The following is a 16,133-nucleotide window of genomic DNA, read 5'->3' on the forward strand; positions in this document are numbered from 1 at the left end:
CGGCCAGTCGTCCGACTGGTTACCGTACTTGGTCGTGATAAACGCGACCGTTTCCAGTCCTATGGACGACGTCAACGGGCCTTCGCCCAGCACGGCGTACCTTAAAGCTGCTGGTATGTTGACTACTCGATTCATGACCAAACTGACTGGAAAGTCAATGAGGAATAACAGACCGCCGACAGCAACGTGGTCCATAAGATTTTCACCGACGCCAGGTGAATGATGGATTAATGGTATGTTAACATTCTTCAAGTGCTCTTCCGGTCCAACACCGGAGAGCATCAGCAATTGAGGACTGTTGATGGCGCCCGCGGACAGCACGACTTCTCTTTTAGCTAACGCGGTCTTCTTTAGTCCATCCCGTTCGAATTCCACGCCATAAGCTCGTTTGCTCTCCGGGTCGATGAGCACTTTAGTTACGTGTGACCAAAGGGCTACGTGCAAATTTCTTCTAAGCCTGATCGGTTGTAGAAAAGCTTTCGAAGAACTGCACCGATAACCACGACGCATAGTGAATTGATACAGCCCGTATCCAGTCTGCGTCTCAGCGTTGATGTCTCTTATCTCATAACCCATTTCTTCGCCAGCTTGCAAAAAAGCAACGCCTGCCAATTTTTCAATAATTACTCATTTTTAATGATCGTTATGATTACAAAACGGTATTTTATGACACTTTGTGTATTCCGTAATTTGATGAACTTTAAAAAGATGTAAATAATTTATGTTCCACAATTCAAATAATCTGAGTTATTAGGATGAGTACGATTACAACATAAGAAATTAAATAAATGTATTGTTAATCTTAAATGTAGTATGGGCGTGTTTAAAAAATTACTTTGTAATTCAATAAAATATTTTGTATTAAAAATAAACAACTATTTTAATAAAAAAATCTTAAATGTCTTGAATGTGATATTTACTTTTTATGGCTATTGATTTAATTTATTGTTGTGTAATATATTATCAATAAAACAACTTTTATATATGTATAGAATTTTCAGTCATAAAAAAAGTGATTTTCACAAGGCGATGCACCCGAAGCGAAGATAATACGTGGTATGCTATTATTGAAAATAAAAAAATACTCATCTACTGCAACGTTATTGAACCTTTCACATAACAAAGATCAATTACCCACTCTTTTTAACCGTAGGACGAATGAAATATCAGACTCTTATTTTGTAGAACGTGTAATAACACTTATGGTTTAATAACCATGGTGTATGGACTTACCCAAGGGCGTGTTCCATGGTGAGTCCTGTACCGTGAGATATCCCCCTGTAGCGTGGTATCTAGTGTTTTTGGCCAGGTACGGGTTTCGTTGGTCTTGAGATTTTTTGAAATAAGGTAGTACATCTTCGAATCCCCAGCCAGGATTCCCGAGTTTCTCCCAATTATCGTAATCCCGTTTGTTGCCTCTCACGTACAGCATAGTATTCAGAACGCTGGAGCCACCGATCACTTTACCCCGAGTCCAACAACACCGATTACCCTTCATTGCTTTGCACGCTGAAGGGTCCGGTTGCGTTTTGTATTTCCAGTCGTACTTGCTGCCGTGTAAATATAGTGATATGACCGGCACGTCCGTAATTTCCGACTCATGACCGCCCGCTTCCAATAATAATACGTTCCATTCTGGATTCGCGGACAAACGGTTGGCGACTATCGCACCCGCTGAACCACCTCCCACCACTATAAAGTCATACTCAGATCTAAGGTTTCTCTCGTTTACTAACCGGCTCTCCGGGTCATACAGATCGTAGTTGTAATAGGCTAAAGCGGCTAAAAACGTTGGCAAAAAAAGTAACTTTCCGCCACCGACTAACTTAGTCGCCAACTTTATGGAACTAATTAACACCGTGCCTGCGTGCACCATTTTTCTAGATGATATAGCACATTATTTTGTACTCGATGTGATAAGTAAACCTGAGGAAAAAAAAGGAAAAAATATTTAGCAAAAATGTACATTATCAAATACTATTATTTACAAACAATATTTTCACTTTTACGCAATTATAAGCTACTTGTTGCAATATTTTATATATTTCACATAACGTAATATAACAACAATTAATTAAAATCTTTAACCTAATGATGTTAGTCATCTTATTATGATATCCACTTAACTATTACACCTTCTTCTTTTAAAATAAAAATATAATTAATATAATAAAAATTATTATAATAATTACATTAACATTAACAAAAATGTACTCAGTAATAACTTATAAATAATAATTATTATCAAACATTAAAAAATCTTTAAATTTCTCAAGTATTTTTTTTCTTTTAGTTTTATTAACTACATCACTTATTATATAGTATATATATATACCCTTTACTTCGTTTTCCATATTTTTTTCTCTCTTTTTACATATTTATATTTCTCTAATATCCCTTCCTTTGTCTAATTTTATTACAAATGACCTTCTATTCTCCAATTTATCTTTATTATTTCAGGTTTTCAGTTTTTTCCTTTTGTAAATAAACTTTGTCACTTAGTTTTAATTATTTTAGAAATTTTATACCTTAATCATAATTAATTTTTTGTCTCTCCACTAATTTATTTCTAATGTCACTAAACTTATCTTTACTCTATTTTATTGGAAGTAAACTATTTACTATTTGTCCTGTTGATATTTCTGCTGGGGAATGAATATCTTTGTGTATAGGTTTATTTTTCAATTCAAGCATCGCTAAATACATATTTTTCTTATCTTTCTCAGTTTTTTTTTTTAATACATTTTTTGATATTGGTATGTGCCTTTTAACCATACTATTTGAATTAGCATAGGTTTTATGTGTTTATATTTTATTTTATTGTTTTTTTTTTTATGTGTTTAATGCCTCACTCTTAAATTCTTTAGATGTGTACTGCGGTCCTCCATGAGTTCTGATAATTTCGATAAAATAGAAAAATATGTTATATAAGAATTAAGCCGTCCTAAAAAAAAAATTTTAGAGTCACATGAAAAAATCTACTCCGAGCTCTGTAAAAACTCTCACTGGGGCGCTAAATTGAAATAAAAACTAAATATACGGGCGTTAAATTTGTTTTCTTATCTATAGTAATTATTTCACAACGAAAAAAAACTGTATGTATTATCATAACTGTCGAGTATATAATTTCACTTCTATGGAACAACGAACATTTGTTTTTAAAAATTGATACCTTACTCTTTTATTACGTATGTATTATATCATTACTGATTATTGTCAAATTTGTATTATAAATTTAAAAAAAAAGTGTGAAATAATACACGACTTTATATTTTTTTTCAAGAATGCGCTTTAAATCTTGTCCAGCCCATTTTGTACGTACTTCGTTGACTAAGCAACCGTCGACAACGGATAACAAGGATTGAAAACACACACTCGTCAACTCAATAATGTCCGTAGGATGAAAATGATTTACGATTTATAATATAATTATTATGATTATTAAATATTTTTTCTTAAAAATATTTCTACATCACTGACCCCATAACCTATGGTTTTGACCGTAAATAAAAGCGTTGGAATGCAGGAATCTGACAAGAAAAAAAAAAATCTTGTAACACATTATAATGTGGACCCAGTGCGCGCGTGATGCCGTGATGAGATCGGATAATGATTCGAAGTCGAATCGGGTTTGGTGTACGATTTAGATTGGTTGGAAAAAAACAACTGTTTGACCATAGTCTGGTCCTTCGATATTTATTATTAGAGACACATAACGTATAAATAAATATATTGTATGCACTATCGGCAAATGTGGTTCAAATGATTTATTGATGTCGACTGTATCCGAGAGGACGTCGTGGCGACGTATGAATCGTTGTGATATCGAGCGATTGGAATACGCCCGCGGAAATCTCGGTTGTCGAAGAGTTTTGTGCGATTAGATGTTTCTTCGACAAATTAATAATTATATAATGTTATATAGAGTGCTCGTTAATGGAAGAGAGGCTGGTCGGACGACAAACGTAAATAGATTCGTTAAACAATGGTACACCGGCTAGAGGTGATTTAAAGTGGTAGACTGTAGATAGTTTTTGAGTTCACGGTCGGTACTTTCAGTTTTTTTTTCTTTCTCGTATTAACTATGTACACATTAGATATATCATAAATTATTATGCATACATTATTGAACTTGAACTGATATTATCTAATGGTGTACGAGAATAACTAAAACTTAACGACAATTATAGTGAGACGCGACGAAATACACGTACGAGGGTACAGTCAAACTCGAGAATTATCTGTTAAAAAAAAAAAAAAGTAGAAACATTTTATTTAAAAATTGATAATTTAAAATCCGATATATAAGTCCCAAATCTGTAAACCAAGAAAATTCTAATGGAAAAAAATATGATGGGGAAATCAAATTCAGAATGAAAATCGTTTAATCAATTATTTCTACGAAAAAAAAACAGATTTAAGATTCATTATTAAATTTAAACAGATTACTGCCTTTTTTTTGTATCAAATCAAAACGTGCTGTTGCCATGTTCAAACCCAAGCACAATATTACTCGTATCATTGATATGGGACCACATTCCATATTAAAACAAATCATTATCATATATCATATTATCATTCTATATTAAATAAATTTAATGTTGCATGTATTTAATCAGAATGAAGCAATGTCGACATTACTACATTTTTGCTTGTAAAAACAGTTTTGAACTATTATAATTTGGTTTTTAAACTCAAAATACTTTTATTTTGACGCTGTGGATATTTATTTTTTCATTTTTTACGTATGAATTAACCTGTATAAACTGTTAAAACATGATATAGTTTTTCTTAGTTGATGAAAATGTTGATCTTTGATAATACTACGATTTGGGTTATCATCTTTCATTGTGAATGTAGAAAATGAACTCGATGCTAATAAGATATTATATTATTAATTACGCAAGCTATACACGCACGAGTAACAGCTTTATCTAGCTTTAATTATTAGGAGGATAATTTATCGTTTACATAATACGCGTGAAGCATAACTATTTTCAAAATCCTCTTGAGCTCAGAGAGACGAGAAGATCAAGCATCATGATAACTTTAAAAATGTATTTTATTTTATTAACAATTCAACGTTGTCATTTGTTAGAATTTAATAAAAGTATATTTGATCTTCATGTTACAAATATGAGGTGTCCGAACTTTCTAGACATACTGTATAATAACTATATTAAATATAAACATAAAAGAAAAATATGATTTAATTTAATTATTTAGCAATTATTTCTTATTTATACGCACAAACATTTTTATATATTTTTTTTATTCTCTGATAGTTATTTCATTTCAATTATATTTTCGATATATACGTCAGAATTGAAAATATTTCTAAGTTATAGCAAAAACGAATAAAAAAATAAACAAATGGTTAAAACTCAACTGAGTAATTACAATAAATTATTTTCTGATTGTCATTCAAATTTATTTAATCTTTCATTATAGATAAAATACGTAAAATTATTTAATATTTTTTATTTTTTGAATCTTACAAAATTACACAAAAAACTAATTAAACTCTTGGCTCAGATAAAGTAACTGTTTTTTATATTTTTTTCCTCAATATTTTCTTATAATTAAAATAATAAAAGAAAAAAATATATATATATAATTAACCACATGCGTACATGACTATTTTTACATTATTTTGCAATATACTTGGAAAAAATGGTGTCATTCCATGACATAAATGTCCCCTCTCTAAGAGTAAGGCCAAGGCCACTCTCTCATTTCCCTAAAGCATAAATCATACATAACACTTTTAAATTACCTAAAAACATATATGACATAATTCTCACTCATTTAGTTTAGTAATTACGATAGATTATAATTTTAGGTGCCCAATGGTTTTTATTTTTTATAAAATGAAATAAGTTAGAATCATTATACTCAATTACGTATTACTTCAGTTTTAATAACTACACTCAAAAGTAAAACAGTTAAAAAAACGTCAATCAGTATGATCCTAAAAATCTTTTTAACGACTTTTTTAAACATTTTTCGGATACAATGGTAATAACTAATGACTAATATTTATTTATACTGTATTTACTTATAAATCTTCAGGATTACAAGTTCAAATATTGTCGGCACGATGGCATCATTAAAGTCGATTGGCGTACGTGACAATAATAGCACGATTAGTGTTACGTACGAATGTTAAATATTTAACGATAACCCGATTATTATTGGTGAAAGCCTTGTACAACTTGGTTTTTACTGTAGCGTTCGAGTATGCGAAATGAGACGACATAACTCAATGATTACTTCACGATGTACTTGTAACCATCTCATTACGATATTTGTAAACAATGATGATAACCGATCGGCTATCGAAAGTGAACTATGTAATATGTAATAATATTTTTTATTTTACCGAATCAAACAATATGTAATGTACGAAAATGTCATTTTTTGGGTTTGTGATATGATGATTCGTTGTTACACAAACAATGTGTCTAATGCCAAAATACGATTATGCAACTTCAACTAACACGTTTGAGAAAGACAACTTATCGAAAACGTCATGTCGAGATGAAAAAACCAGTGATACTGACCGGAAGTGCGGTTTTCATTACTACAAATACGACGTTAAAACCTACGTTTCTCGAAATCTTGCCGATATTGCATGAACACGTATGTATGAATGTGTGTGCGCGCTTGTATAAAACCGGTTGCGGTCATTAATATTCCACTTTCGTTCTCACATTTTAATACGTCCTATCCTCCTATCGTTACATTACAAACTCACCCAGTTAAACACTACGACCGGAAGGTAGTATTATATTGTTTTATATTATAGGTAGTACGTACCTATATTCTCAAAACGGTTATCCTGTACCACAATGCCGAATCGTCCTGTACCTAATATTTATGACATTATATATATATATATATATATAAACGTAATTTAGGTAAATATACTTGAAATACGCCACATACACACACATACACACATACACATAGGCTTAATCGATCTACAAGCCCTAAAATGTACGACAACTACAAAAAACTGAGCCGAATCATCATAGTGCATACGTGCGGGGTGAATCATTGCGTTTGTGGAAAATTTGAAACGTAATCCAATGATTGAAACGCACATCAAGTACGGAGGACGTGCTCGTCAAATTAATTTATATATATTATAGGTAAATTCTATTCTCTAATATGTATACGTTGGTCTACTTCAATTTGTCTATAAACACGTATAGCAGGGACGCCCGGATGGGGGGGCCAGTGGGAGCCATTGCCCCCCCCCCCTGAAATTTTCGCGTCCCTTACAAAATTGGAAGTTATTTTACATAAAACTGATCTTGGGTATTCAGTGACTATTCGACAATCCTTGTATCTAACAAGTATCTAACATTTTTTTTAATCAACAAATGATGATTCAATTAATTTATTTGCTTCAAACAAAAGGAGATTGTCATTACTTTTTGAATAAAATAATAAAATATGATGCGAATTCAATCAAATAAAGTTGTTTTTTGTTTAAACTTTATTATATTTTTTCTTATAAATATTAAAACTAATAACTAATAATGTAATTTTATATAAACTTAAATGAGTTTTGATTTTTAAAAAATTATTAATGATAGTAATACAAAATATGAGTAGATGAAATATGTAGCAGTAAATCTTCCTATAAGTATTTAAGTACTTACAATTTTTTTGCCCCCCTGAGCTACATTTCTGTGGGCGTCCCTGGCGTATAGTATTATTGTGTAAAATCATATTAGAGTAGGTTGTTGTACCCGAACGTCAATTTTTCGAATCCAGTCCAAATCCTATGTTTTACATTCAACAACGTTCATTTAATGTTTAAACTCTCTATTTCGAATCATTTTGACGATATCTCCAAACTCTTTCCGTTCCCGTCGAGTTCGGCATAACAAGAGTTTACTGTATCGTGCACGTGATATAATAATATTTATACGGCTAGGACATGCAGTGCGTCAGCTATTTGAGCTGAATTGAGATGTACACACGTGTATTTTAATTATCATGTATTATAACGTGACGGTGTGTTTTACCTGTTGCGGACGTCCTGTGGCGCGACGGTGACCACTCTGTGATGTGTATGAGCGCGATTTGTGACGTATCTGGTGAGTATAACAATGTGACGAGAAAAAAATAATTCACTTTAAAAATCTTCCTCTAGGTTTGCAAGTGGCTTTTGGCACGGTTTTTGTTCTACAGTTATTATTATTATTATTATAAGGTTTTTTTTCCCTCACGAACGGTTCTTCAGGATCGCGGCGCACGAGAGATAAAAATCAAAAAACTAAAAAGGAAATCGACGACGAGTGCAGCGCACGAGTTTCGCTGAATCTCAACAATCACGGTGACCGTGTGCGACCGTTTTTCAGTGGACGCACGCCGACGTTTGAACGGGTATCGACGACGACGACGACGTGGTGCGCACCAGGTGACGTGCGATCGTTTCCTCTTCCCTTCGGCTGATCCCCCTCTACCCGCGTGCGACCCTTCCCGGCGGTCGCGTCTAGTGAAAGTAAAACTACCGCCCCGCGACCCGAACGTCGCCGCCGCCACCGTCGTCGTAATATATTACACGTGTAGACGACGCACGTATACCTCCTAGATGCGTATGCATAAGCGCATCGATACGTACCACAATCAGATAATACAATATTATAATATATATATATATATAATAATAATAATAATAATAATAATAATAATAAAAGTAATAATAAATGGTGTATATACATTATCGTTAGGTTTTAATTGTCGGGCATGATATTACCGATTTTGGGAGGAAATGCGACGAAAGAAAGCAAAAAAAAAAAAAAAAACAGAAGAAATTTGACGACCTTAATCGAATGTGTGTACTTATTCCTATATTTTGTTATTGTACTGGTGCTTGTCAACGGCCATGTGTAAAAGTGTAAACCTCATTACATACGTGTCGCAATTCGTGGTCAGGCCGAACCAACAGTCATTTATTACCTATAGCGTTAATTTTAATAATATGCTGTTATCTAAGAAACCGCATGTAATTGTTATTATTTATATATATATATATATATATATATATATATATATACACACATATAATTTGCAGACGAGGTACTGTACATTCAAGCACATGTAGCATTATGTACCTTATTAACTTACCGTATCCAATCCACGGCAAAACGAAGCATTATAGCATTATATTGTTCATAAATTAATTAGACATGTTTTTATTCTCACTAGAGTATATAATATTCAATAACGCGGATCACAACCTGATGGTGTGTACTATAAAACTGTTGGAATGCCGTGGGCGCGTTCTTTGAAATATTATATTTTGGAGGGAAAACTACTAGATTTTTGATCGAATTAATTACTTGTATGTTGAATAATACATTAATTATTATACATGGACTATATAATAATTATACGCATAGCTTTATATTAATTGCAGGATCGGTTGCATACATTTTAATTTCTTGTATAATATGCGCAGATGTTTTTAAATATTCGTTGTTACGCCATCAGTTAAAAAATATCTATAGTCGTATTTCGTACACGCGATTTATACGGAAAGTATTGTTTTTTTTATTAAAAATAATAAATATTTTTGTTTATTGAAATCCAAAATGTAGGTTTAATCCGTATCGTATTTCATACTTAGTATTATAATTATATTTAATTTTTAATTAATCATATATCTCGACTTTCATATTCTAATACATCATAATTACATAATGTATTGAATACTATGTGTAAGAAATCAAGTAAAATGCAAAGTTTATATACTAGGTGGTCTCACAATAGTAACTCCTCTTCTAGACTGTAGTGACATATTTTTCTCTGTACTTGAATGTATATGACAACAAATTCGAAATGGAGCTCAATCAACTACAAGGTATAGCTGGTAAGTTTATTACATAGTTATTACCTAATGTAGTAAAAAATAAAAATTGATTTACAAAATGTATCAAATTTAATAAGTACATTAGTATGGTAAGTGTATGTCATAGCATTGTAATAAGCTCTAATGTGATTCACCAATGATATAAACGTTATACTTGAAATTACAATAATGAATAATTGCTAGTAAAAAGTATTAGTGCTTTTATTGCTTAATGTTTAATAACTAAAAACATTTTTTAACATCATAGGCGATAGGAGATATTGAAATGAGATCGTAATACAAAAAAAAAAAAATTATAAAATAAACGATATCGCCAAATATTTTACTATGAAGAAAATATAAGTGTTTTCTACAATACGGCTTGAGGTGATACATTTCAAATACCGTTCAGTCGTAATATGCTACATGAAAGGTTATAGTTCCATACGGATACTGCGAATATAAAACGAACGGTCCAAGGTTCCGGGTTCATATAGTAAAATTTATGACAAAAGGTAGAACAATCTCGTCACAATAATTATTTTTAATACCAATAGTTTAAGGAGATAGTTGTTGTCTTGTCGCTCCAGAATAGGATAGGACTAAAAGGAGCTTTACTTGTATCCTTGTATGATAAACTACATTCCTTCAATGGTCATCACAAAAATAGTATCACACGATTTTTTTTTCCTAGTAAATCATAAATCATACTCTTTTATTACGTAAATGGATACATATAAATTAAATAATTGTAATTCGATTTTTGCAACCAATAAAATAGATGAGCTCAAAACATCATCACACTATACTAATGGGACATGGATGGTTCCAATAAAGGAAATATTACTATCCATAAAATAATTTAATAAAATTTATGATTTTAAAAATGTTTTATTGACATAGTGGATCTTTAAACAAATATATATAAATATTAACCATATATAATTGATAAATAATGATACGGTTATGAGTTACAACTTATGTTCTGTTCAATCATAAATAAAATTATCTAATTTGAAGTTTTATAGTAAATAATTTTATATAATTTTTAGTTTAATACTAGCTATTTAAAAATAATGTAAATATGTTTAAACCAGGACTATATAATTCGATATTATTTGGCTATGAACTTTTGAATAATTTTTAATATATTTAATTAATGATACATTTTTCTATTAATTTTATGAAAATAGAAACTAATAAATGTCCATAGGTATTCCTAAAAATATTTTTTTCATATCACTATGAATTCAACAAAATTTACTTTAAAAGAATACTTGTAGAAAAGTTAAAAAACTATAATTATTGTATAAACTGTAAAGAATTAACATTTCTACAAACTTATTTATTAGGAAATAGATAAATTGAATATTATATTTTTTGTTGTCAGGTTTAGTGTAGCTATAAGTTCACATTTATAGATAAATATACGTCATTTTTTTTTTTTCAATGATCCACATTGTAAAATTTACTTATCTTACATTTTTCGGGTTTATTGATCTTAATTACATTTTATGTGCATATTTTCTTACTTCGTTAATATTTTATAAAATATTTTATGCATATTTTAAAGTAATTTTATATTAAACAAAAGATAAAGTTCACATGAAAAATTAATATTTTTGTAAATATTTTAATAACTTCACATTTCTATAGTTATAATAATTCTGTATATAATGAATAATTTAAGATATAATTAGAAAAGTGTTACCAATAAATATTATAGAGATCTATAATTTCTTGTGTTGGATTAATTATTTTATAAATTGTTCTAGAATTTACATTTGTAAAATTACTTATGATTCAAAATTATGTTTATTTAGAATTTTATTAAAATTTTGTGATTTACCCATATTTATCAAAGAATGATGATGTTCTATAAATATGAGTTTGAGGAAATAATGTTATATGATATTCTTCCAATATAAAAAAAACTAATTTGTAGGTAAAGATTGGATTTATAAAATTTAACTTTTTAGTAGGCTATACTGACTATATAACAAAATGCATGTACAATGACTGATATAATTTTTTAATTTTAATTTTTAAATACCATTTGACCAAATACTTCTTTTTAGTGACTCGTTTTGTATTACGTTGAAGAACTACCTTAATATTGTGTAACACTTAGTAATTTAAAATGAAACAGAAGTTACAAAACATTAGACGGTTATATGAATAATTAGAGTTATTATTTTTAAAACAAAAGATGTTTAGAAAAAAAATCCATTTAGATACATGTAATTGCATTATCATAATATTGAGTCAATGTGTGTGTGTGTGTGTGTGTGTGTGTGTCAATTATCTTCAATAAAGGTAAAACTCCTGCAGTCAAAACAAATAAACTATGTATATGCTTTCTTTTATAATTAGTCGTTGAAGGCTAATTAAGCCTTAGAATATTATTATTACTACTGATCACTTAACTTATGAATTTCTAATTCACGGGATCATCAGGAACTACAAAAAAAACTCTTAGTACATTCATTGTACAATACTTAATTTTATAGATTTATTAACTAAAAAATAATTATCTTAATATTTTATTAGTTTTATAATTAATCAGTATAATTATTTATTGAATATAGATGAACAATCCGTAATACAAAATTACAATGTACTTGTATTAGAAATTTGTTTCACAATTAGTAGAGTACTTAGTGGGTCATACTTATATTTATATCCATACGCTTTAGCTGTTATAATGAATTGAGTATAGAATATATAATCATTCTCTTTTTTGCTCTATATTATAAATAAGAAACTAGTAAATATATAAGTACACCAACTACATTGATAAAATTAATACTTGTCTAGAATAGATGTCTTCCAAAACTATTAACTGCCATATACTCACTAATGAAAAATTTTAAAATAGTTAATTTTTATTGATAACATGATTTAGAAAATACTAAACACAAAATGTTATCTTTGAAGTCCCCTACATACAATATGATCTGATCTGTCCAATAGATGGCCTGACCAAATCAGGTGTTGTGTACAGACGATACGACCTCTGCAAGATTTGGTAATTCATTTAACCATTCCATTAGTGCAGTAGTATTCTGTGACAGCATGAAGATTCGCTTTCGTTTAACCACAGTTTATAACCACAAAGACAAATTACAATAAATAACGTCCAAAAGCCGACTGATAAACAAAATCGGCCAGACACTATTACACACTATATAATTTGGTCGGGCGGTCGTACGGTCGGATGAAACGGCCCACCTGACAAGACTCGACAGTATCATAGTCAGATGACACGTCTACATATGACCTGATATGACGCCCGACCAGATCATATTGTATGTAGGGGCTTAATAATTCTATTTCTACTGTGGCTATAATCATAAATAGAGTGGTTATGATTAAAAGATGACAAATGATAAATTCTATGAAATTAGCCATACATTTACCATACCTATAAAAATAAGTCCAGTGAAGTATTAATAGAAATAACTTTTTAGAACAAAATTAAAGATTAATTATACAACCACAAGTATCTTCATAAAAGTATTTGAAGTAAATACTGATTAATCATAATATCTTGGAAAAATAATTATTATAATTATTATGAATATACATTAATAGACAATTAATTTATTAAAAACTAAGTGCAATAGTAAATTATTACAGAACGGTATAAAAGAAATAAAGTATATTACATTTGATACATTTGTAAAAATTGATTTATAATGATTTAGAAAATATTTTATTAAAATTATAAAAATCATATGTTAACTTAAACTGTTTAATTATGTTGTAGTTATTAAATTTAAACAGTAAAAGTTTTAAGAGTTTTTAATTTTCATAAAAGGTATTTATATATATATATATATAATATATAAGTTAAAAACTATAATTTTTATACTTTTCCATTAAAACTAAGTAAACTTAATAAAATATATTAAAATTAAAAAATAACATTGCGTTTTTATATTCATACTTTATCTATTTCATTAATGAGTTAGATACAATATTAAAATAATTATAATTATAATATACTAAAATACAAAAACTTCGTGAAGCCACGAAAAAAAAAACAAAATGTATATAATATACTTAAGGTATAAATTATATTAATCACTTTAAGGGATACTATATTTTTAAACAAACTGAATAGGTAGTATATATATTTACGAGTTATTGAAATATACATTATAAATAATATCAAAATACATAAAACATAATATAATTAAAGCATACAAACTATTACTCGTACGTTTAAGACATAATAACGATATTGAAAACGCTTAGATTTCCGAGATGTATTGAGCAAACAAAATATAAATTGGTTACAATAATAATTACATTTGTACACATTAGATTGAATTTAAATAATACACTAACTATAAAAAATATAACGTTAAACTAAAAAACGTAGGTAAGATATTTTATTTTGGATTGGGAAAATGGGAATCCATCTTGCATTGCTCGAGTTTTATTTTGTACCCCAAAATTATGCAGAAGAAAAAATACTGATTATAATTGAAAGATTTTATCATTCTATTAACTGTCAAAAAATAGTAAATAAAGTTTTATTTCTATTTTTAAAAGTTTTTGTTAAAATACCAAACTATTACGTTATTATAAAACTGAACATTTCCTCGTTGCACTCAAAGTTTGTAAACAAAAATTTTAGTAAAATGAGAGTATACATTTTTCTTTATACTGTAATCCAAATTTATATGAATTAATTTTAGTGTTGTTCAAGGTTGTGATCCAGTGGGTTGTTGGAGTAGAGTTTCTACAGTATAATTCATAAAAATTTTTTGCATAATAAATTAAGAAACGTAATGAAATTTAGAAGTAAGTTTATCTTGTATCTTTACTCAAATGCAAATAAATTTATTAAAAACTATATTGTATAACTATTTTATAACACTACTAGGAAAATAATTTTCAAAAAATAAAACACTGCCTCGATAATTTGATAATAGCTACATGTTCCTAATATATTCCTAAGTTTGATCAAACTAAGAAGCATTTAAATTAACAATAAATACATTATATTTTTATTTTATTTGTTTTTGATTAGGCAGTACAAAGATATTTACCAAAGGCTAAATACATTTACTTTGTAAAAATGTTGCATAGTTTACTCTCCATTCAAAAATTTAGAGACTACTTATGTTGCTTACGATATGGCAGTAAACATTTTTCAAATAATTTGATCAGTTAGTAATAAATTTAAAATAACAACAAATTGATAACCATAAAAATTATAAAATTCACATAAAACTAAAATCTAATGAAATGTATAATTCGATGAGTATCAAAAATGCATAACTGTATGAGCATATTTTAAACATTGAATTATTCAAAAAAAAGTGTTTTAATAATACAATGTAGAAGTTTGTTAAAATAATTGTATACGTGAAATCATGTGGTAACATATTTTAAAAACGAAAATTTAAGTTTTATACTTAGGTATTATTTATATTTACTTAAAATTATGATCTTGTTGAATTATATAACATTTTATAAAATACACAAATATATTAAATAAAGGATCGAATACACTATTTCAGAAATTAATAATAACAATATCACAATTTGTAGTGATTCACTATCTACTCTTACTAGTCTTAAAAATGTCCAAAATCCCACCGAAATAGTCAGGAAAATTCATAACGCCCACTACAAAGCACAGTTATCAGGCAAAAACATTTCGTACTCAAGGATTCCGGGTCACTGTTGCATCGATGGTAACGAACGTGTGGACAAGGCCGCCAAACAAGCTCACACAAATACTAATATTCCCTACTCCTACCTCTTCTCTTACAGCGATATAAAAAAGGTCATCGAAAGAGATACATGTCAACAATGGGAAACACAATGGAACAGTATGACCACGAAGCTTAATGAAATTAAAAGATCAATACTGCCCTGGACTTTTCCTGTCAACACCCCAAGAAAAGACGAGACAGCTATTAATCGCCTCAGAATCGGACACACACGTCTTACACACACAGACACTTAATGAAAAAAGAGGACCTCCCCCATTTGCATGTATGATGTCAAATATATAATCACCGAATGTAACGCACACAATATGGAGAAAATTAAGCAGCATATATCTTATCACCTGACTGAAACACTAAGCCCCAAACCAGACAATATTGTCAAGCTCTGCCAATTCCTCACAGATACACATCTCATCAACCTCCTGTAACCAACCTGCACCAATCTATTTGTTTATTTTATAAATGAATTAGTAATAAGTAATAAGTTTATTTTCATTATGTATTAAGTCTAAAAC

At 29.2% G+C, this 16,133-nt stretch overlaps 2 protein-coding genes across 2 annotated transcripts in view; one reads left to right on the top strand and one right to left on the bottom strand.

Moving 5' to 3' along the window:
- LOC112679807 (glucose dehydrogenase [FAD, quinone]) overlaps positions 1–8,416 on the bottom strand; it is a 12,208-nt gene extending 3,792 nt beyond the window's left edge. Inside the window, exons 1-3 of the mRNA XM_025549730.1 lie at positions 8,040–8,416; positions 1,234–1,926; positions 273–605 (exon numbers count right to left, since the gene is read on the bottom strand). Of these exons, the coding sequence (XP_025405515.1) occupies positions 273–605; positions 1,234–1,876 (976 nt within the window). The 5' untranslated portion in view covers positions 1,877–1,926; positions 8,040–8,416. The remainder of the gene's footprint in view (positions 1–272; positions 606–1,233; positions 1,927–8,039) is intronic.
- A 1,295-nt stretch (positions 8,417–9,711) lies between these two features.
- LOC112679906 overlaps positions 9,712–16,133 on the top strand; it is a 64,902-nt gene continuing 58,480 nt past the window's right edge. Inside the window, exon 1 of the mRNA XM_025549853.1 lies at positions 9,712–9,889. Coding sequence (XP_025405638.1) covers positions 9,859–9,889 — 31 coding nt within the window. The 5' untranslated portion in view covers positions 9,712–9,858. The remainder of the gene's footprint in view (positions 9,890–16,133) is intronic.

The sequence above is a fragment of the Sipha flava genome, unplaced genomic scaffold (assembly GCF_003268045.1).
Source record: "Sipha flava isolate LNK unplaced genomic scaffold, YSA_version1 100_pilon_pilon, whole genome shotgun sequence".
Classification (NCBI taxonomy): Eukaryota; Metazoa; Arthropoda; class Insecta; order Hemiptera; family Aphididae; genus Sipha; species Sipha flava.